This window comes from Cryptomeria japonica, chromosome 9 (assembly GCF_030272615.1).
Source record: "Cryptomeria japonica chromosome 9, Sugi_1.0, whole genome shotgun sequence".
Classification (NCBI taxonomy): Eukaryota; Viridiplantae; Streptophyta; class Pinopsida; order Cupressales; family Cupressaceae; genus Cryptomeria; species Cryptomeria japonica.
In genome coordinates this window covers 42799411-42823536 of record NC_081413.1, presented here as the reverse complement: position 1 = coordinate 42823536, position 24126 = coordinate 42799411, and the positions used below count along the sequence as shown (strand labels likewise).

The window sequence follows — 24126 nt, the reverse complement described above, 5'->3', positions numbered from 1 at the left end:
CACCCAAATGTGGAGTCAAGCGCCAAAATGGAATTTCCGTGGAGAGAAGGAAAATCCATGAATCCATGTCATAAGCGAAAATCCGCCCAAATGTGGAATTGGGCACCAAAATGAGATTTCCATGGAGAGAAGGAAAATCCATGAATCCATGGCATAAGCGAAAATCCACCCAAATGTGGAGTCAGGCGCCAAAATGGAATTTCCATGGAGAGAAGGAAAATCCATGAATCCATGGCATAAGCGAAAATCCGCCCAAATGCGGAATTGGGCGCCAAAATGGGATTTATATGGAGAGAAGGAAAATCCATGAATCCTTCACACTAGCAAAATTGTACCCAAGTCTATAGTCAGGCGCCAAAATGAAGAAGCCAAGAACAGAGGGAAAAATCCATGAATCCCTGGCCAGAGCAAAATTTCGCCTAAGTCTGCAGTCAAGTGCTAAAATGAAGAAGCCAAGGACCGAAGAAAAATCCATGAGTCCTTGGCATGGTGAAAATTTTGCCCAAGCTAAAAAATTGAAATTTTTCCTAAGGCATGGAATCCAAGGAGTCAAGGAGGAATAAAAAGAAAAATTCCCCTCGAGTGAATTTTTGAATTTGCTATTTTTAGACACCAAATCTGGACCAAGTGTGGAAAATTTTATAGATTCAGAATCGAGATGAAATTCCCCATCCAATGAACCTGGCTCCTAAATTTTAGGAGGATCCCTAAAAAATAGGGATGCTGAAAAGAAGACATGGACAATTCACAAAACAATGAATTCCTTCCTCAGGAGGAGTTTCCGCCCTGACCTTGTGGAAGGCGCCAGAATGAACAGTGCACAAAGAGATGAATTCCTTAATTGGGGAAGAATTGCACCCAAGAAGAAGAAATTCCAGGAAAGGTAAAAAATTGACTAAGTGTTTGAAATTTCTTCCTTCAGTACATAGTTCTTGGAAATCATGAAAATTGGCTAAGGCATGAAGAATTTCCTTCCTCAGGGTAAGGAACAAATTTTTTTCCAAAGGAGAATTCCTCCACAACAAGAAATCACACCCAAGGATGAATTGAAGATAAAATTTCTAAGGCAACGAAGGAATCACGGATGAACTAAACAAGAAATTTTCCCCCTCGGGAAAAATTTGAAAATTTCATTCTCGGGCATCAAATCACATCCAAATTTCAAAAGTTTTATAGATTTTGATTCGTAGGAGAATTCTCTTCCTCCTAGACTTGAAACCCTAATTTGTGCAAAATTCCTAAAAAATAGGAGATGTTGAAAAATCATTGAAAATCTTTTCAAGGTAAGTTCAAAAACTTCAAGAAAATACTTCCAGAGTCAGAGATTCTCCCTCTTGAAGTTTTCTCTCTCCAAGGTTTTTTTCCCCAAGTGGCAGCCGAATCAACAAATGTTGAATTAATGAAGCATCTCTTTGCATGCAGCCGTCACATTTATGGCATTATGATAGATTCTCCGTGCATGTTGCCGTCACTAGGAGAATGATGGGCATTTATGATGGTGTCGGTTATATTATGAGCATAATCAATATCATAGAGCACATTTAATGTGCTAGTGGGCGCTATTTTAGGCTCTTTAATTAATTGTAAATGGGAATAATGGGTTATTAATTGCTGATTCCTACCTTGTTGCATCTTGACAGGAGAATCTTTTAGCAAAAACCCTAATTAGGGTTTGCATGTAATCATGGCTTGAGGCCTATATAAATGGGTGACCCCCCTCATTTGTAAAAGGGAGGGAGCTTTACATGAAATTGCTTTGATAAGTTTTTGAGAAAATAATAGTGAAACATTGTTCTCTGATTGTGTCCACTTAAGTTATTTTTTCAAAACTTGCATGGTTTCACCTTCCTCACTTAGAGTAGAAGTAGTATAGTGCTTTGATTTGAATGGAGAATGTAATGGTGTTTGATGAATTTCCATGGTTCATACTTTTTGCATCTTGCTGATTGTAAGTTGCAGTGTAAAGTTAGCCTAAACCCCTTAAATTTGTGCCAACTTCGATTGTAGATGGTTGTTTGGATTGTGCTATTTTGGGTATTCAAATGTACTTTCTCTATTTGAAAATCCTCTAGCATCCCCAAAAGATTGCATCGGTTCTTGCGGAGTTGTAGTTGATCTTAGCAAAGCAAAGCTTGGTTTATTTGGAATTTGTCCACCAAAGCACTATTCATTGTTATCACTACCCTTAAGAGTAGATTTAGATCCTTCTAAACCCTTTCCCTTTTACTTTCAATTCATTTTAGTCCCGAAGAAGCAACAGCATCACAGAATTGCCATATCCAATGATGGATTTCTAGCCACAGCAAAGAAGTGAAAGAATTATGCAAACGTAAGGCCCCTTGGGTTACCAGCAATCACATTAGCCAACTGAGTCACATCCACACATTGAAGGATCCTTGGAGTCGATAGTTTGAACTTCTTGCAATCTTAGCATGCAATCGCACTTTGATCAAGAGAGAGTGAAGTAACTGTTAGGCAACTTTATTCTGTGTTAGACGTTGTCCTAAAAAACATGTCAACATAACTCACATATGTTAAAACAAAAAATACTCTATATATTGTAAGAGATTACAACATTGACATAGTCAAGGAAAAAGAAACTAAAAGAATCCTTCTACATCGCATACAACAACACAAGGTATGATTCTTATTCCACCAACCCTTAAGTCTAAACAAACCACTAATTAATCATATTTGGTACAATTCAATTGCAAATATATATTCTATTTACAAATTAGAGGCATATTGGACTAACCACCTTGCTACTTTCATCAACGTACACCACACTCAACAAAATGATTTCACCTAACTACTAAACATATAAAAAATCACAATCACATTCCACCCAATTACAAAACATAGTATGAATACAATTTAATAGTCTATTCTCACATGCAAAATAATTATTATAATTGCATAAGACATAGTTCAATACTCTACACTTTTCTTGCAGAAAAACAATGGATCCAAGCAATAGGCTAGTATAACAAACACAATCAAAAAAGAACAAATATAAAAAGGGTAATTGCATTACCTCATGGCCTTTGGAAACACATTTACCCAATCACTAAACATTTACAACATCTAACTCTATCTATGACAGAACAAAAGGAAAAAATCCAAGCTCCATATGAATTGAAGACTTAAATGCTAGAATAGTAAGAAACACTTTCAAAGGTGAGGTGTACACTAGACAATATCAACAAAACAAGTAAGGTTATATGTGTAGACTTGATCACACTAAATTTAACTGGTAATCTCGTCCAACAATATGAATACAAGATCATCCCAAGATTGGGAATATATATAACAAGATTTGACATTGCTCCAAAAATAGATTACGATTGTGGAGACTATGACTGCAAATTGATTTTTAAAGAATCAAGTACAATAGAAACAATATGAAGTAATTTTCAACAATACAACTTCATTGCAAATACCACTATCAAACAATTAGTCACTAGCACAAATGAATATCCTATTGGAACAATAGGAGCCCTGATTGTTGGAACCAAGAAAACACCTTCCCAATACACAATTATTATCAAAGATGGCCACAATGACATGGACAAAGAACATGTACACACATTTCTTCAACCTCTCCTATAATCTACTTTGCAGCCCCCCTTATTTACATCATTCTTTAAATTTTTCAATTTTATTTGTACAAAAGAAAGTTTCTTATTGATAAAAAATTGCGGCCACATCCAAATTTTGGACAGCAATACTTGACAATTGAAGAGCAACGAAAGAGAAATTAAGTCCCAGCATTAACGTTTAGGAACATCATCAAAAGGATAGATCAAAAAACCACACTCTGCACAAGTCTCTCCACAATTATCTGCAAATTGAATGATAGAAGAACAATGGAAAGACTCAATGCACTATTTCAATCAACATTTCAGATAATGATTTCCAGACTCTTCTACTCTTGAAATTACACCTATTTTCATTCCCATCATTAATATTATAACAGATGTTGTAGGTTGAAAATCCTTTTTTAAATCTATTCCATACAATTTTCCCCAAATGTAACTAAAAATTTGAGAACTACAGAATGCTTGAAGAGCAAACTGCCCAATATAATATATGTGATGAAGATGTCAATTATACACATTCTCCATGTCAAAACCATCATCATAACTAACAACAAACAGACAATCCATTGTTCTCTTGAAAAATCCACAATACAACAACTCTTGTCCAGCTTGCATGACATTACGCTCAACCAAAACAATATCATCATCCATGCTACTGCCTTGACGAATAATCAACAAATGCTACAGAAAGATAAATACAGTACTTTTGCAAACACTTCTAATAGTTCAGATATTTGTATCCACTATCACCTACAACACGATACTAATTTTCTTACAACAATACCAATACAAAATTTGCAGGCACAAGAGAAAGCAAAAAAGTAGATTTGTGGATTCCTGTCATTCCATTCATGTTATGCTCAGATTGTCATTTACAAAATTATATTCTTCAATAACAATCTTCCAAATTACAATCAAAACTTGTCTTCTTTTTTGCTGATGCAAAAGACATACTCACTATACTTTAATCTGACTGACCAACTCAGTCAAGTATTATGTTTCAAATGCTCCTACTACTTATACATGTCTATCATTTTGTGTGACGTTGTTAAGATGGCAGCGAAAATGATATTTCTTTAACATATTCGTTTTTTTCAAAAGAAAAATATGAATCTAAAGCTACAGAGCTCAGAGTTTTTAATGTTGAGTTACTTATGTTTATTGTTTAACAGGGTTATTCAATATAACTATCATGGGTCAAGAATGCACTGTCGGAGGACTTTTCGGACCGTGATTGTAGTTATTTTGATGTCTGAACCATTATTCATGAAATATAATGAATACATAGACCAACATTCTTTATCACTGTGCTCCAAATTAGACAGTTCCACATTTCACTAAAATCGTTGTTTTCTCTCCAACCACAGCTTACAACTTAAGAAAACAGGTCCCAGGTTCTGGGCCATTCGCAAAGCATTGCTGTTATCCTAGTGGTTTGGGATTTTGATTGAGGCTTGAACATAGATCTCTGGGCTTTTTCTTCTTTTATATTTATATTAGGCAAGTCCAAATAATTGTATCACAATAAGAATTTTAAAATATGCCTCATATACCATGAGTATTTTTCTTTTCTTGGGGTGTTTTGTGTAATCTATACTGAATCTAGAAAGATATTGTTTGTAATCGATGGATGAACTGTGAGTGTAAAACGTGTGTCCTCAATTAGTGAATTTTCAAATTGGTTGATGTGTGGCATATGATGAGAATTCTAATGTTTTCGATTTTAAACTTTTGAAGGAAGATAAATGCAACTACAAATTTTGTTTTTACATTTCATGGTCTTCAATTGCTATTGAAACAAACACCACATAACTAGTGCATAGAAATGAAAGATTTCTTCATCCTCTTCATGCGTCTACTTGTAAACCTGATTCGGGTTACGTGAAACAATTACAATTTAAAAAAAGTATAATATACGAAGAAACATTTTTAATTTGTTCTCTGTTTTTTCCTATGACAGAATTACCTAGTCTTTCATTTGGTCTTAAAAGATTGCAGAAGCTATAGAAATTTTACCTGTAATCTATTTTTGTAAAACCCTAAACTTTACCTATACCCTATCCTTTTTTTGTTTAACGTTCTTCAAGAACTTAACTATAACTTGATTTTTTTGATAATTTTTTTATCTTTGATTTTGCCAATTTATTCCTGGGAGTGATTTTTGCCACTATGGTCTTAAAATAATAACAGTATGAACATAAGTGAAATTGATAACAATTGTGTGTCAACTTTCACAGATGTCTATTCCATGTTTACAGAGAACAGGGTACTTTTGACATTCTTTTAAAACATGAAGAGCTATTAAGTTTCAACATATTTAGGCTGGTGTATTGAAGATCAACAAAGCCACTTTTATTAGTATCAATATTCATATTATTATTTAAGCATCGAATGCCAAGGAAAGCATTCAACATCTGTCGAAACCTTACAGTTTAGAAATAAATAATTTTCACTTTTGGTAAAACTTGCCAAATGATTCATGATGTATAGAACTTGATTGTTTAATATCTTGGCTATTCTGGCAAAACTAAAATTGTTTAATTCGTTTTCAGTTTTTTGTTGCTGAAGTTGTCATATCCTGATCGGCATCTAATTCAATCAAAGAAGCATATCTAAAGAATTCAATAATAAGAATGAAGCCCTTGGACTGTGAAAAGCTTAATCTTCTTGCTTTCCAAAACTTATGAACCTATTTCTTGGTTGCCACCAATGTTTTGAACCATTTTGTCAATTAATTTCTATACTTTCTACATGCTTGACATAACACATAGCTGTCTATTTAGGCAATTGCAACGGTCTCACCTCACAACATAATGCTTTCAATCATGTTTGATGGATTTCCGAAACATCTCGCATCAGGGTTACACTTCCCATGTTTTTGACATTTGACATTGTCTATTTCCTTCCTTACTGCATGTGTTCTCAGAATAAATACAGTCCTCTTATATGGAAAACACACAATATTGCTATTCCTAATACTTTTTGCGAACAATATTTTGATGTCTGAAACAATTATATAAATATTTTAATTATAATTTTTATAAATTTTAAATTGTTTCATTTAATAATATTCAATATTCAATTGTTTATTAAAGATTATATTTTATAGAATGCAACACCACCAAATAATATTCTTCTAACTTCCACCTTCAATTACATAATTGTTTTTAGTACTACACTACATTTACAATCATCTATTATCCAATTGAAAAATCAATTGATTTCACTTACATTCTCAACATCAACAAACACATTGCTCTATGGACAGGAACTTGACGCCGTCTCTTGTTTTATAAATGACAATATAAATATATTTTATAAAAAAATTACTATTTTGTTTATACATAAGTAAGATAATATATTAATTATGAAAATAGGATTGCATCGATATGTCTTAGTGATGCCCTAATTAGGTCATCATTCACAAACCAACCCCACGGTTAGGACCAAACAGTTCCCATAGACGTTACATTCTTTAGCCCCAGGTATAACAAAAGACGACGAATATTGCATTATAGACTTCCTGAAATCACAGACTCCTCGGAATAGCACCATATCAGTACAGATCACAGACGATGCCCAAAACTTCCTCTGAAGATAGGAACCAGTACGCAATCACCTGTTGATGAACCGGGACTACAGAAAATCTTAAAAAAGAAGAAGTAAACCCTAGACTGCATCTTAGCACACATATACCTGCTTCCAAAAGTTGAAAAATTCTCCGATCCAATCCCAGTTGTCAACAGGTTCCATGTAATGAAGCTTTTTCAAGAATTCCACCTGAGAGCCTCCTGGATCGAGAAGCTTGTGGAGATCACGAGGACGTGAAATCCCAACACCAGGTTGAGCGAAAACAATGGCATTCTCGACCGCTCCCAAGTACTCACCCTTACCAAAATCTTTACCAATGTGAGAACTACAACTTTAGGTTGGTTTATCTCCAATAAAGCCGCCATGAAACGAGAGGAGAGGTGATCGGAATTTACTCGATACCTCTCCTTATATCAAAGGAACTCCCAACGCAGAATAAGTCGGACGATCATTGTTTCCAGTCTACTAGTAATATTAGACATCGAGCTCAACTGATGATTGGAGATACAGCCGAGAAAGGCCATCTGTCGCCTAGCACCAGTTCGTCTGATGAGAGTATCCATTATATCTCTGGATGCTAAATCTTTGCTGTGAAAACAGAATGCAGGTGTTCAATTTGAAGCCGAACATCCTTTTAGGAATAAACGTAGTGCCATTTGTTTCTGTCCTTTCGCTTGAGTATATTGTGCTAACATGGCCTTTCAAAAGTAATTCAGGACATTTCAAATGGTAATGTCACCGTCTCATCTAACATTAAAATTACAAAACACTAGACAATATAAGTAGTAGAGGGAAAAGATCTCACAAATTAACAATTGTAATGACCATACTAAAATTACAATCTAAATAAAATATTCAATTTAAATCTTAGACCATTAGTAGGACCCAAAGTTTTCCTCTGTTAGTCCATTGGCAGGACCTTAAAATTGTTCTGTCTGATTATTTTAATAGTAAATTATATATGAGTTGTTTATGAAAATAAACCTATATATCGGAAAGATCATTTAAAAGAGAAAGAAACATTACAATTGAAAGTTACAATTTTGTGCAATTAATAAAGTTAATTATGTGTAATTAATAAAGTTTGAAGAAGATACTAGAGAGAGGGAGATCTCTTATTTGGAAAGATTATTTTATAGAGGATAAAGACAATTTTGAAAGAAACACTACAATTAAATTAAATTATAATCTTGTACAATTAATAAAGTTACAATCTTTTATAGTTAATAAAGTTACAATCTTGTAATTAATAAAGTTTGATGAAGATGACAGAGAGAGATGAGGATCTATTATTTGTCTACTTAATTAGGTAATATAATCTAGTTAACTAATTAAAGATAGCAAATGAAAAAGAAACTATCATAAAATCATAAAATGTTAACTTGGTATTAGGATGTGATGTTAGGAGGTGGTGAAAATTATATGTTTGCAAAAATAATTATACACAAAAAAAAAACACAACAATAACAAATGGAAAAAAAAAAAAATCACAAAAGAACACAACCATATGGACTTAAAACACAAATAAAATACAAATAAAACTTTGTACAATTATTAAAAATAAAGAAAGTGAGAATCTGTCCTTTGACATGTCATTTCAGCCTCTTTTATGCCTCCATATTTTACATTTGAATTGATTAAGATGGTACAAACTATGATGCATGATAAAAAAACAAACTTAAATACAAACATTTATATTATAAGTTGGTTACCAAACAATTCATGCATAATATACATGTAGATAGAGACATTTATAAATAATATAATCTTTCTTATATTGCATATGATTCATTAAACATTTTTTTATTGTTTAAATAAAATAACTATATAATATACATACTTATAAACATTAGAAAAAATATGATTTTTTATCAGACAACATTTGATTGATTATGTCTTTTTGATTGTGTTAAATCAGAATTTTATAAAATGATGAACAAAATTATTTATTACAAACCAATCAACATATATCAAACAAATTATGTTTGAAAAAAACATCTTTTAATTTAACTTTTCGAAAAATTAATTAATTTTTCATTTAAAAAAAACATTCAAATATACTAATAAAAAATATAAAAGCAATGTATCTCTATCTACGAGGAACTAATAATATTACATGAGGTTTAAAGTTATAATCATGTACAATTAAGATTTACATGTTTAAAGTTTGGATATCCAAATTTGAATAATAGGAATACGACACAATGGTCATGATGTCAAAGGCTGTAACCAATAGGCATGCAATGACGGCTCCGGTCATAAGTGCAGTACAATCAATGAATCTTTATGTTTAATAATGTCCACAATCAAGTGTTAATAATATGCACTTTTCCTAATAGATGCCATTTGTGATGACTGACGTTCACTTTTTGATTTGGATTTTTCTACAACAATGCTTATTTTGTGTTGTTAGGTTTTGTTGGGTTATTCCTTCCCTTCAAACAGAACGGTGGAGGACTGAAAGAAAAATGGGGAAAAAAGCTCTATCTAGTTACGTGCTATTATTAGGTCACACTACCAGTCCTAAGGCATTAAGGAAGTTCTCCATATGTTTAATAAATAGACAATTGGGGCATGGCAAAGGGAGAGATGGCCTGTGCAGCTTGTCAATCATATCGCAAAAAATGCTCAGATGAATGTTTTCTGGCTCCTCATTTTCCTTTGGATGGCCTTCAAACGTTTGTAATCGTGCAGAAAGTTTATGGGTTCAACGATATCGTCAAAATGCTCAAAGTAACGTAACTGTACCCAATTTCTAGGTTTGCTTTCTTCGCCCTAGAGTCTGATTCTCATAGTCCAGAAATAGTAGAGATTCGTAACTGAGATTTAGGACTACTTAAATAAGAACAAATAGTAGTTTTTAATAACATACAAAAGTAATAAATTGAAGTTACTTTTGAATTAGATTGTGTTTAGAGTTTTAATGAATGTTTTAGATCACATTTTATTATTTATTATCATTTTTTTCTAATTATCTTGAATTCTAATCATGATTAAAAAATGTGATCTGAAATATTGATCAAAATCTTTTAACACGATTTAATCCCGAAACAACATCAATTATAAATTAGAGATTGTGTAAAAGATTTGATATGCTTTTGAGTACTTGCCTTTGTTTTAGTCAGACTCTTTATATGTAGGTAGCCTAAAATTATGGTTTCTATTTGCTAAGTATATCGTGGGTTTGTTTGAGTCATCTAACAGAATCTTCTAGTGGGAAAACAGTTTAAATGAAATTCATGGTTTTGATTTGTTGTGATAGGATTTTAAGGCTGAAGAAAGAGCAGATGTAGATAAGAGTGTGTTGTATGAAGCAACAACCAGAGTGGAGGGGACCCTGTTTATGTGTGTACTAGAGAAATCCATCAATTGCAGAAGTAGATTGCTGAACTGGAATCCCAGTTGTCTGACAAGAAAGCAGAGCTCCTGGATGTGCGTTTTGAACATGAGAAGCTTTATTTCCTTTCTCACCATGGATGAGGAGGTGGATACAACGATGTTATGCGAATCGCTGTGGTAAGTATAAGTTTAAGAGACGGTATGTTGAGATATGTATCATGGAGGTCACTGCATTGCTCACTGTTTCAAAAATGCTTTGCTAGTAACACTATTTTACAATTGGCAATTTTCTTAAACTGCTTCATACGCTGCTTATCGTAAAGATCATTAGTATTAAATAATTATTTAAATAAACATGGTCCATTTCTATTTTTTATGTATGAATGTTTCTTATTTTTTCTTTTCTTACTGGGAAGGAAGTCATTATTGAGGAGCCAACCTGTGGCTCGAACCTGGGTGAACCTTATCGCTTTGATAAAGCCCCCGGAATGCTAACAGACTTTGATTGTTTCTAATTTTAGAATACTGTAACATTTATATCTAAGCTGGGCAAATTTAAGAATAGACGTGGACACAAATTTCATTTTATTAGTTGTTTTTTAATTTATTATATACAAAGGAAAGGTTAGATTTCTTGCCACAACACAAGAGATAAGAAAATCAGAAGAGCTATTCAACCAAACAAACAATTACACAGAAAAAGGGGCTAAAGGAATAGAAGCCCCCCTGATACAACACAAACAACTCAGCTTAACACAAAACAGAGCTGATAGAAGAGGCATAAAAAACACTAACAAAAGAGGCGGAATTGCAAATTAAAATTTGTGGTAAAGCAAGAGGGGAAGGACCTACGACTGCAACAAGGGAATGAGAGAACAACACTTCTGAACATAGCACCTGAAAAGAGTTTCACGTACAGTCTCTTAACTCAGAGTAAGAAGGAAAAACGAAGGCCCCAGAATAAAGGCAACTTATTTCTATGAAAAAGGGAAGCAAAAGGGGCTTTTATAGTCTATGATGTCAACCATTTTTGTATGGGTCTACAGATGGGGTAGAGTAGTATGGGACTATATTGTACTTCTTGCGGGAGGTACCTAACTGCACTACAAATGAGAATGAGACATACATAGCTTACCCCCTTGTGGGATTTGTACAGCCTGAGTTGACTTAGTGGTGGAGAACTTGTGCTCTTGAAAGAGAGGGGTCACGAATAAGTTTCTATATTATCATTTGTAAAACAGTGCTATAAATATTTAAAAGGGCGAGTAGAAATAGTTAGTCTTTATAATTTACTTGGGACAGCAGTCCAAAACCCAAAACAATAGAATAATGTTGTGAGAACTAAACCAAAGGAGGGGGGCATGATCTTGGTGGTCCAGTTGACCTCATACATCAGTAAAGTTTAGAACCTTTATAAGAGGGTCCCAACTATCCTTATCGTTATTAATTTCATCTTAAGTTTTGTTGTTATTAACACATCATATTTTGATTTGATAATTTTAATAAGTATGAATCACTTCTATAATATATAACTAATCCATCTCTAACCTTATTGTCATATGTTTTTATAATGACGCTATTATAATTTTAGTGTAAATTTATTTATACATTTATTTTTATGAGTTTAAAAATATATTTTAAATAGATAATTATATAATATTTATTCAGTTCATAGATTAATTTCTATTATGTTAATTATTTTATGATATTTAAAGTTTATAGTATGTATGAAATAGACTATTTTAATAGAAACACAAAAGGTATTAAAATTAGTAGTATTGGACATTTAGCATTCTTATATCCTTACGTCTAATAAATGATTAAAAGAGAGTATAAATAATTATATTCAATTTTCCTAACAAAATAGAAATTAGTTGTAATATTACAAAATCATAATTGTATTGAGGTATCATGATAACATAGTCTTAACAAGTAGCAAGTAATTAGCCTCTATAATAAGAAAATACAATTCACTAGTTGCTTGTGTATTTCAAGAACTTATGCCCATGAGCAACTCCATTAACATCTTACTAGAGCCAGTTAATTACCATCTACCAATGTGTCCTTAGTATCAAGACTTAAAGCATAATTATATTTCTTGTTCACAATTAGGACATTATAAGCAACATCTATGAATATGTAGTGTCTCTCTAAGAGTAAATATGATCTACACTTTTTTTTTTTCAAATAAGGTGGGGAATGGTTTTCACACCGCCTCATTGGTGTTGATGTCTACACTAAACATATTGTGTTTGAGAGAAGTTTTGTCATTGATGTTAATTGTAGATAAATGATAAGAATATGACTAGATGGTTGCTAGGTGTTCTATTAGTCATGCACTATCATTGATGATGCAGTGATGAAGTTAACCCTTAGTTTGTGTAGTGTCATAAATGACATGCTTAGTGTTTTGTTGTGATTGTCAAATTATTGGCAAGTATTACCATTAATGTAGATGGATGTTTGTTAAAGATGTTCTTGGTTGTAGATGTCCACCTTATTGGTGTTTGGTGTCTACATGAGAAGTCTATTGATACTTGTGATACTTTAGTGATGGTGATAATGTTAAGCTGGATGGAAAAGATTTGATTAATAAAAGTAGGATAGGATTGTACCAATACATTATTATACAGTAACACCTAAGGCACATGAGGGATGCGCAACCAGCAAAAAATACCCACTAACATAGCACAAAAATGTAGTAGGGCATCTCGATAGGTAGCTAAACAACTAGAAAACCAGCAGAAATAGGAAGACTAGAAAACAAAAAAAACCAGAACAATTACCCATGAAAGGAACAAAGAGAAGGCCAACTACATGGGGGAATTTTTATCCTTCCAATCCTAGCATAAGATTAAGTTGGATTAAAAATTTGTTATCAAGATGATATCCTATTTAGATGACAATTAGAAGCATTCATTTGAAGATTAGAAGTATTTAGATGAAGATTAGAGGCATTAAGATTATGATTAGAAAGATGATGATAAAATGAATATGTTCCTGATGGCACTGACGATCTTGTAATTGAAAGTTGTTGTGATGTCTTTCTTGTTTCTCTTGAGGGAGAAAGTGGCACAACAAGGTATTTTTGCCTTTTGAAGTTGAGGAAGTGTGAGAATGCAAGAGAGTGTGTTAGGATTGTTTGGAAGAATCCTTCACATTCCTCCACATTATCATGGTCTTGATTTTTTAATGCAATGTCTATGATCTATGGACATTTCACTCCTATCTTTCTAGGTCCATGTTGTTACAGCTATTGTTTTCGGTAAATATAGTAAATTGGCAATTTGGTGGTTTATTAGGACTGGTCTAGAGAATTGCCCACATTGATGTTTGGGTTGTCATGGTTTGTAGGACACGCTTATAATGTTTGTGTAAAGTATTAGTTTATATTTTAGGTGATGAAGTGTTTAGAAAGTATGAATGTTTTGATTAAGGGTGGAAACTGGTTTTTAGGGACCAGAAATAAAGTGTTGACAAAACAAAACAAATCAGAAACAAATGGGATCCAAATGTCAACAAGATGCAAAACAAGCCAACCAAACAGGCACAACAACCCGAACAAAAAACACAACAACAACCGAATCAAGCTTACAAAATCTTTCTTAATTCATTGTTGTTCCTAATGACCTCTTTGTTGATGAACAAAACTTTCTTACTAACACCATCAATAGGGGTCATACCCATATCTTTGCTGCAAAGCTTAGTTGCAGGACCCAGCGAGGGCACCTCGATCTCCTCCTTCTAATGCTCCATGCTATCCAAAGGCATTCTGGGATTCTTTCTTCTCCCTGCATCAGTAGCCCTAGTAATCTTATCCATCTTCTTACTACTAAGAGGGGAAATGTTCTGGGAAGTGACATGCAACACTTCAGCCTACTCATTCACCTTGCAGAGACCTTCATTAGCATTATCCATTGCCACCTTACTAATGGCCACCACCATAGTTGATTTTTTTTTAATTTTGTGACTATCCTCCTCCAAAGCTTTGATTCGGCTCTCATTGTCCTTCTCAAGGTGATCTGAATCACCCTTCGACTTATCAAACCTTCCCCTCGGGTAATTGTGCTCATGAATAATCTAAAAAAATAGATATTTTTGATGCTCTTGAAAGTTAAGAAGGCAAATGTTGGAGACCATTGCATTGGGAACAAAGGAACCCACTTCCTTTTGGGTAGCCCTACCCCCATTAGTAGGCATGTTGAAATTGATGTCCTTTTCTTTCTCTTTCCCGCCACAATCTATATGGCTCACCTTTCTCTTTTCACCAACACTTTAGAAGCACTAACCATCGGGGACCCCAAAATCTTCAATTTCCCTTTTGTGTTGGCAATAGAGGCCTTAGCTACCTTATTCCCCTTCACATCACTTCTAGGGTCCACATAGTCAAGAATAAAATCACAGTTATCATCTTCATCCACAAGCACAATTTTCATACCCCTGAGATTGGGATTTTTGGAAGAGGACAGCACCGAGACCTGGTTTTCACGGATATGGTAGATATAGTAGGATTTATCCTCATCTAAACCTCCTTCTCATGTGAGGAAATATCTCCATAACGTGCCCAGACATTCTTCTAAAATTCAATGCTCATATTAGCCCTAGGTTTCCTTTCCACATGCAGGGCTTTGGCATGTTCCATGATTGAAATTATCAAGCCCTCATAAAGAATAGGGGAGGAAACCCTCTTCTCATGAGCCTACATACTGTGATTTAAGGAATTAGGTAAAAGGGTAGGGAAGTACATTTGTCATGGCGGAAGTGAATCAAAATAACAAAATGGTAGCTAAAAATATGACAATATTTACCTTCCAAAGTTAGGTATCGCATGATGACCTCTGAAATCATCTTCCACTTGATCCCATCTCTGGGACTCTTCAACTTGCGTAGAGGTTTGGAAATATCCCAATTAATTTTCAACCTTTAAGCAATTTCTAGCTCCGTCTTAGAGGGGGAGAGATAGCCAGCTACATTAGACCCATCACAAATAGCTTGTGAATTTTCTATAATGGCCAAATGGATTTTATTGGAAACACTATTAGCACAACAAGCTTTATCCCTAAAAATCCAATTATTTCGTTCCTTCCATAATCCCCACACGGTATGAGGCACCATAAGGTTCCAAATGCATGAAAGAGCATGGTTACCTGAGGGGGAGACCCACCGATACCAACATTTGGCAAATGAATTGGGGAAGACTCAATCCAAAGACCATAAAGCCCAAATGTAGGTCCACCCATCACGAGAAAAGTCATAACTAAATAAGATGTGGAAGACATTTTCAGCATCCTGTAAGCACAAATAACAATGGTTGGGGATTGCCATCCCCCTTTTACAAATATTATTAATGTTTAAAATTTTATTCTAGATAATCAGGCAAAAGAAAATATTAATTTCTGAGATGATCCTGTGGTTCCAAATTAATGCCCAAAAAGGCTTGAGGAAAAGAGTCTCGGTCTACAACTTGTAGGCAGAAGGAAAAGAGAAGTTACCATCCATGGAGAGGGACCAAGTTAGCAGGTCTTCTGATATGGAAATAGGGATGTGCATGGAGTCTGGGTACCTTTGAAGATTCCACACAATGGGGTCAACTATTGTAAGATCCACCCACTTGTGGTCACTGATATAGTCCACCACCCATCTACCAAATCACCCAATATAATTTCTCAAAAATGTCCAAAAACAGGATGCATGGCTAGCGAAACATCCCAAATCCACCTATCATCACAAAATAAGATATTTCTCCTATTTTCAAACAACCACAAATTTCCTTGAGAAAGAATATATTTAGTACCTAAAATGTATTTCCAAAGTGTAGAGAAAGAGGCCATAGGTCCTTTATCCCCAAGCATGTCATGAATATGTGAATACCCATTTAGATACTTTCTATGGATGATCCTGGACCAATCATTATTGTCTTTCCAACTTCTCCAGAGTTGTTTCAGAAAAAGGGATGAGTTGAACTCCTTCATTTTACGGATTGCCATACCACCCATGTGCTAAGCTAAGAAAACTTGATCCCATGACACTAGATGCAATATCTTCCTAGTTTCCATGCCACACCATAGGAAGTTTACCTACACCTTTCCCACTTGGGATAACAGAGCTCCCTTCCACTCAGCGAGCTTGGAATTAAATCTATCAATTATTTTAGACCAAAACTCATAAGGAACATTCGAGGAGCACATCGACAACCCCAAGCAAGTCAATGGGAGGACATCAATATTGTATCCCAAAATCTGGGCAATTATTTGTTGTTTTCTCTCAAGTGTATTAAGGGAAGAAAATAGAACTCTTTTGGAGGATAATCACCTGGCTAAAAGCATTCTCATATAATTTTAGAGTTCATTGGAAGTTTTTAGATTCCGCTATGGAGCTCTCCCCCATAGGGATAGTATCATCAACAAATTATTGATGAGAACAAATGTGCCCATTGGAAGAGGGGGGCAAACCTTTCAAAGACCCACATCTAATCTATTTCTCAATATATCTTCCCAACATTTTAGCCATGAAAATAAATAAGAAAGGTGAAAGGAGGTATCCTTTCCTTAAACCCCAAGAGGATGAGAAGAAAATAGTAGGAGAGCCATTTAGAATAACCAAGAAAGAGGCAGAGGAAATCAACTAAGAAATAATACTAGTGAAGGGCTTATTAAATACAAACGTAGACAAAACCTTGAGAAAGAAGCTCCATCTCACCCTATCATAAGCCTTGAGGAGGTCCAATTTGAGAAAGAAACAAACCTTCTTATTCACCGAGAGAGAGTGAATACTTTCATGAACAATCATAACTGAGTATAAAATTTTCCTTTGTCGGACAAAACCATTCCACTGACCCGAAATAAGGAAGAGAAGGAGGGGCTTATGCTACAACACTATAATTTTAGAAAAGATCTTGTAAATGGAATTAAAGGCTATTCAAATCTTTTGGCCCTAGCTTAGAAACCAGAAGATCTCCATTGGGAGAACTCACTGACATATCCTTCCCATCTGCCTCCCTAGAGGACGAAACATTGTTCTCAATGTTCTAATTCTTTTTCCTCCAGATCTTCGTGGCTTGCTTAGGTTTCATCGAACAAGATTTAGCCCAATGAATGACTTTCTTACAATGAAAATAGGAAAAGGGGATGGATTCAAACTCCAAAGCTTGAGGCCACTCCCCCAACCTTGAGTTTGTTGTAGAGACTTCTGAGGGTCATAACTTTTGATTCAGAATTGGGTTTTTGCAGAAATTTTTTAGGTAGATTCATTATGAGGAGTTTTTTGGATTTTCAAATGAGCTTACCTCAATAGCTGACCATTTCGATATTTTTTCGAGAGCTGGAAATTTCATTTGGACCTCCAAAATCAACTTTTAGTGTTCTTTTTTTTTTTGTTTTTAGAAAGTGATTTTTTTAATAACTTCGAAATCTTGTTTCCAATTTCAAATTTTAGTTAGAAATTCATCTTGTATTAGTTTTAAGAATTTTTAGAGAAAAATCTTGGTTCATAGGATTTGTTTGGAAAATTAACAAAAATGGCGAAATTTAACAATTGTGAAAATTTGCCAAAAAAGGTAATTTTTGTTTTTCTTGTTTTTTTAGAGTTTTGATATAAGGATATTTTTATCATTGTAGAAGAAGAGTTGATGAATGGAAAGAAGGAATTTTTGAATCTGTCTTGTGTTGCTGGTTATTACTATTTATGAAATAACTAAATTAGCTTGATTTGTGTTTCTATGTTGCATCGTATCGTATCAAAGCATACAAATACAAATCAACCTAATTCTATTATTTCTGAAATAGTAAGTTTTAGGGAAGATTTTGGGTTCATTGGATTTGTTTGGAAAATTACCAATAATGGCAAAATCTAACAATTGCGAAATTCTGCCAAAAAAGTCAAGTTTTGGTTTTTTGTTTTTTTACAGTTTTGATATAAGGATATTTTGATCATTGTAAATTAGAGTTGTTGAATGGAAGGAAGGAATTTTCAAATCTATCTTGTGTTGATGGGTTTTACTATTTCTGAAATAACTGAATTGGCTTGATTTGTGTTTGTATGTTGCATCACAGTTAAGCACCACCTCCCTATGAAGATTAGTAGATTGAATAATATTCACACAGATCCTCACATAAACCAGTCTTTTCTGAGAACAAGTCATAGGGTCCACCAATAGAAGCTCCCCAAAGTGGGCTGCAATGTCTTAAAAAATTCCTCATCCCAGAATTCCAGGGGTAAGCCTGATAGCCTAACCTATATTAGGGTTGCATCATAGACCCAATTCAATGGGGAGAAATCAAGCTCCCATCTTTTAAGAGAAAGGGATGTCTTACCCAACATCTATGGGCCACCAATCAACAACGAAAACAAATCCTCTTCGCAAGTGAAAGAGAAGAAAAAAAAACCTTTGCCATAGCAAGGACACTGATATGCCCCTTATTCTTCCATTTCCTTACAACTGTGTTTCCTAGAACTTTGGTAATGAAGAACTCTGTATCAATTTAGTTTTCCCGACCTGATGGTATGATTGATGTACTTGGAAGTGTTGATGGATTCTCAAGGGGTGTCCTTATATGATTTGCATGATGTTGGTTGACCTCTTTCATGCTACATTATGTCTAGAGTTGATTTTTGGGGCAATTTATAGTTATCTAGCTTACATAGCCTGTTCGTTTTCCTATGCTATATCTTTGGGTGTGTGTCCCAACATTGGAGTTTTTGTTGAGTTGTTTTTGGGTCTTAATATTTCTTTTGGGGATCCATATCAAGGTAAGTCATTTGGAAGATGTGTTTTAGGATGACTAGTTGAAAACCTCTCAAAACATCTTTCCTTCAAAATAAAATCTCTAAAATAGTCCATATTTGATTATGCCTTGTGAAATACTTAATATGAAAATGGAGATTAGGATAAATAGACACACATAATGTTGCATAGTTTTCATCACTAGTTTTAGACCATAAAAAAGCAGCTATTGGTATTTCTTATTTAAAAAAAAATATTAATGTAAATAATATGATAAGAATGTGTTGAATATTAAATGTATATTTATGAATTATTGTATAATTATCTATAAATTTTATTTGACTTAATCTATAATTATTTAATAATTTAAACAATCAAGAAATCTATGATTATATTATCTAGTGGAGCTTGGACCTTTTGTATAAGTATAATATTAGCAAATAGTTATGCTTCGATTTATTGAAATCATTATTTTCTCAAAATAATTTGTATCTTAATTCATATAATTTTAATTTTTCCTGTCATTTCATATAATCTATTTTTTTTTATAAATTGTAATGTTTATAATTGTAAGTGTAGAAATTGAAAAGTAAGAGAAAATAATATTTTTTAAATATAAATATTATTCATTATTTAGAATTATATATTTATTATTATGCAAAATATAGTCATACAAATGAAAGGAAAGATCTAAAGTAAGATTCACAAATTACCTATATTTATTCTATTGCAATTCCTGAATATATCACTCAAAAGCCATAAGCCTTAATGAACATGTATAAGAAGTGAAAGCAAATAGTGTGGCATTTTGATTTTTTATTTCTTTTCTAAGATAATCTTACCAAAGAAAAAAATTGGGGCTTAGTAGTTAATGAAAAATTATCATGAAATTTATTAAAAAGTTATTAATGATCATAACTAATTAAATAATTATTGTCTTACATATACTTAATAGTATAATATATATTGATAAATTAATTATTGGAAGTCACTAAGAAAGTAGACATATATTATACTATAACATATTGTTAAGATTATGTATAAAAAAAGCTCTCCTCAATAATTCTATAATTTATTTAAATGATGAATCTATTTGAACTATTTATCTTTTCAATAATCAATCGAGCAAATTTGTAAGAATTGTGATACCCATGAAGTAAAGAACATTAACATTGATTTCTTATAACCAGCTCATTTTGAAATTATGAGAAGTAAAATTCACCAAATTTAATCACAAATATTTAAGAACTACTTCTACCATGTTCATATATATAATAGAAATTAGATAATTCTTAGCCTCATATATGTTGTTTATAATGAATTTACACATATTAATGACATATTGGAATAAGAAAATAAATACACATTGATTAGTAATGAGTAGAACCATAACAATTAGAATTGTAGGCACAAACATAATGCATTGTTGGAGAGTGCTATTGTTCTTAAGTTCACATAAGTTCAAGATTTCTTTAGATCAAAGACCACTTGCAAACTTGAGTTTTATAATTACAAAATGGCCCCTCTATTGTAATTCAATTGAAAAAGTCACAAAAATACAAAGATTTAATTATTAAATAATATAATTTAATTTATAGAATATTTTGAGATATTAGCAACTAAAAGATGTAGTTTCTTTATATTTATTCATCTGTAGAATACAATCATGCACAACAAATCATTGAGATTAAAGTGAACTTTATTTATTACTTATATTTATTAGGACGTCAATTATTTATTAAGAACCATGAACCATAGATGGTTAGATATTATATTTTGGTATGCTAAAGTGTCCATTCAAATGGTCATGGTTGGCTATTTTATTATTATTACACTTATAGGCATTCTAAAATGAATGTAGGGTTGGAGGGAGCTCAACACAATCCATGTAAAAAATAAAAGGTTACTAATAAAAAACCAATCTATTGTATTAAGTAGAAATTATATTTGATTTGTTTTTAATTGTCTTAATGTATGAAGTAGTAATTAGATTTGGTTTTTTTTTAATTGTCTTCATGTATAAAACAATAATCAGATTTGATCAATGTTTTTAACATTATTTTTTCTTGTTATAAATATGCTACTTCTTACTATATTTTGAATGTAATAGTAAAATTATTTGAGAAAGGAGGGGGAACATGCTCAAACCCACATACAATGGCAATAGATCAAAATTGAAAGTATGTGGCCTACCGATTAGTATAGAGATAAAATACAACTGACTAAGGTTGAAACTATGACCTAGCTTACAAGTAATGCTCTCCTTTCCGCAAAGGAAGAAAAAAGTTAGAAATATTTATATATATAAAAATAAAATAAAGCAATTGTAGAAAGTTTCTAATTGTAAGATAGAAATAAAAGTAGTTTTATAACATATTTCAAAAATATACTCTTCTCTTAAATTTATACTTGCCATGGTGGTTCCCATAATAGAATTGTGATCCTCCTCCTCACATGTGCTATATTTGTCTACCTCTCTATCTCACCATTTATATATCTCCCCCTCTCCCCCTTCTTCTATATCTCGTCTCTATATTTTCCTCTCTATCTCCCTATCTATTCTTTATCTCTCCTCTTTATCTATTTGTCTCCCTCTTCCTCTCTCACTCTATCTTCATTTATACGTCTATCTTCCTCTTTGCCCCTCTATCTCTAGACACGTCTCCCACCATATTTCTTCTTCCATCTCTCTCACTCTCTCTCTCTCTCTCTCTCTCTCTCTCTTTCTCTCTCTCTCTCTCTCTCTCTACCTATTTCAAACATAACATGGTATTGTTGGTTTACAATGGACTCTAACTATCTTCCTAATTCAAAGATTTCTTCAATCATGTTTGGATCCCTATAAGTTGATCCATAAGTGATTTGAAGATATCACTTCTCCATTGAGATATTTGATGCACACACAACATTACTTTCTAAATGGTCTACTAATTGACCTCATTTATTGCACAAATGTATGCCATAAATAAATCAAAATTTTCTCTTATTAATCTTCCACACATCTTCAACATACCCATTACACACCAAAATACAATTTCTAGTTATTCTTTTGTACAATATAATCCTGTGCAACAGATCATTGAGATCAAATTAAACTTCATAAGATCATCAGGGCAATGAGGTTGGGTACAGAGATAAAGTACAGCTGACCGAGGTGGAGGTCACGGCCTGGCTTCCCAGTAATGCCCTCCTTTCCGTCAAGGAAGAAAAAGAAATCAATAATTTTTTATATACAGAAAAGTAAAAACAAAACAGGTTTGTTAAGATATATGTCTAATACAAATGTTTTTCATTCTGAAATGAAAACCAAGTAATTGTACAAAAGTTGCTAATTGTAAAATAAAATTAGAATCATATTTGAAACATATTTCAAAAACATACGCTTCACTTAAATTTAAACTTGCCTTAGCGGTTCCCACAGCAGCATTGGATCGACCTCCTCACGGATGCTATATTCACTTTGTTGTGACGTGGAACCTGAAATATGTCCAGCATCGTGGGATCCAATACTGAGAGGGGATAAAAGCTTTTCACCTGTAAAACGCATATTCAGGAGCTCTGCTTGCGTGGCTGCCAACTGGGACTCCAAATCTGCAATCCATTTTTGCAGTTTGTGGGTAGTTCTTGTACACCCATAAACAGGGTCCTCCACCCTGGCAGTTGCTTCATACACCAAACTATTTACTGCATCTGCTCTTTGTTCAGGTTTAATATCCTGCAACAATACCACATTAATACCATTAATATCATTAACCCACTCCAGGAAAGAATCGGACTCAAGTTAGGGCAAATACCAAATGAAGTTTACAGGATACAAAAGTCATTAATGGCCATTTGTCAGTATAACTTAAATGGGTCCTAAATGGTAATTTTAAATAAATTCTCGGCTTTGCTTTCCTAAAGCTGTTTAACCCAAATATTAAATACTGTGGATGAATATATCAGTAATGTTTTCTGGCACTGAAAGAATCGAATTTAATGGAGAGAATTAAAGCTAATGTATGGGGTCTGGGTACTTTACTTTAAGGAATTTCAGAACACGGCTAATTCCATAGACCTGATTCACGATCATAGCCCTTTGAAGGTCGTCTGGAGGAAAATGAGGAGCGAGCAGACATTGAGCTGAGCATTTCCTGCGTTGAAATCGACAAGCTGCGCAGGCCGAAGGAGCCATCTTCACTTTTGGCATAACCCAACACCTTACAGCTTTTATAATTACAAGAAAACTCAAAATAGCCCAGGTGGAATGCGTTTACTCGGTTTTGTCTTTCTTTTCTCCAAATTGAGTTGGAACACCTGAGTAGTGAGCGATTTCACATTCGTAGTCAAAATACAGGAATAGAATTCTGATGTTATTCAAAGGGATTGCTGCTAATATATCACACTCAACAGTAGTTTTCGGCGTTACTTGTTGCCAATCGTCCTCCACAGTTTCAAAGATGTTATTGAAATTGAAACATTTAAAGCATTTCCGCGTGCTTAGTTTGGTTTCCATGTGGCGGGCGTCGTTGAAACATTGGATGTTCCTTTTCACTAAAATACAAAATATCGTTTCAGGGTTTTTTTAAGGCAGTCTAAATGGTTACTTCCACCGACTTTTTAAAATAGGTAGGGCAGAGGGGTCGGTAGAGGGTAATTTGTTATATATATTTATTTGAATAAATAGTCTATGCATACATCAATGTCTGTCAAAATAGATCAATATTTGAACTCATGAATAAAATGAGCATAAATATGTTCATTTGTTAAACAAGATATTCATTTGAACAATTATTGTTGTCATAGACAAAAATATTATTCTTATCTCTATAATTAGGAGAGTAATATAAATATTATGCCTCCAACCTATTCTATAACATTATTTTATAAATGACA

At 33.3% G+C, this 24126-nt stretch overlaps 1 protein-coding gene across 1 annotated transcript; it reads right to left on the bottom strand.

Annotated features, from left to right (window-relative positions):
- Nucleotides 1-22645: 22645 nt before the first annotated feature.
- Nucleotides 22646-23425, bottom strand: LOC131043919 (LOB domain-containing protein 24-like). Its single transcript, XM_059211448.1, has 2 exons — nt 23273-23425; nt 22646-22966 (listed from the first exon to the last, which is right to left on the bottom strand). The coding sequence occupies exons 1-2, from the start codon at nt 23423-23425 to the stop codon at nt 22646-22648; spliced, it is 474 nt and encodes a 157-aa protein (XP_059067431.1).
- Nucleotides 23426-24126: the final 701 nt, after the last annotated feature.

What these genes read in the sequence shown, in the direction of transcription:
- LOC131043919 (XM_059211448.1), bottom strand. Translation starts at nt 23,425, where the DNA reads ATGGCTCCTTCGGCCTGCGCAGCTTGTCGATTTCAACGCAGGAAATGC. An exon ending in GTGTTCTGAAATTCCTTAAA is followed by an intron (nt 22,967 to 23,272) that starts GTAAAGTACCCA and finishes GTATTGTTGCAG; the next exon opens with GATATTAAACCTGAACAAAG.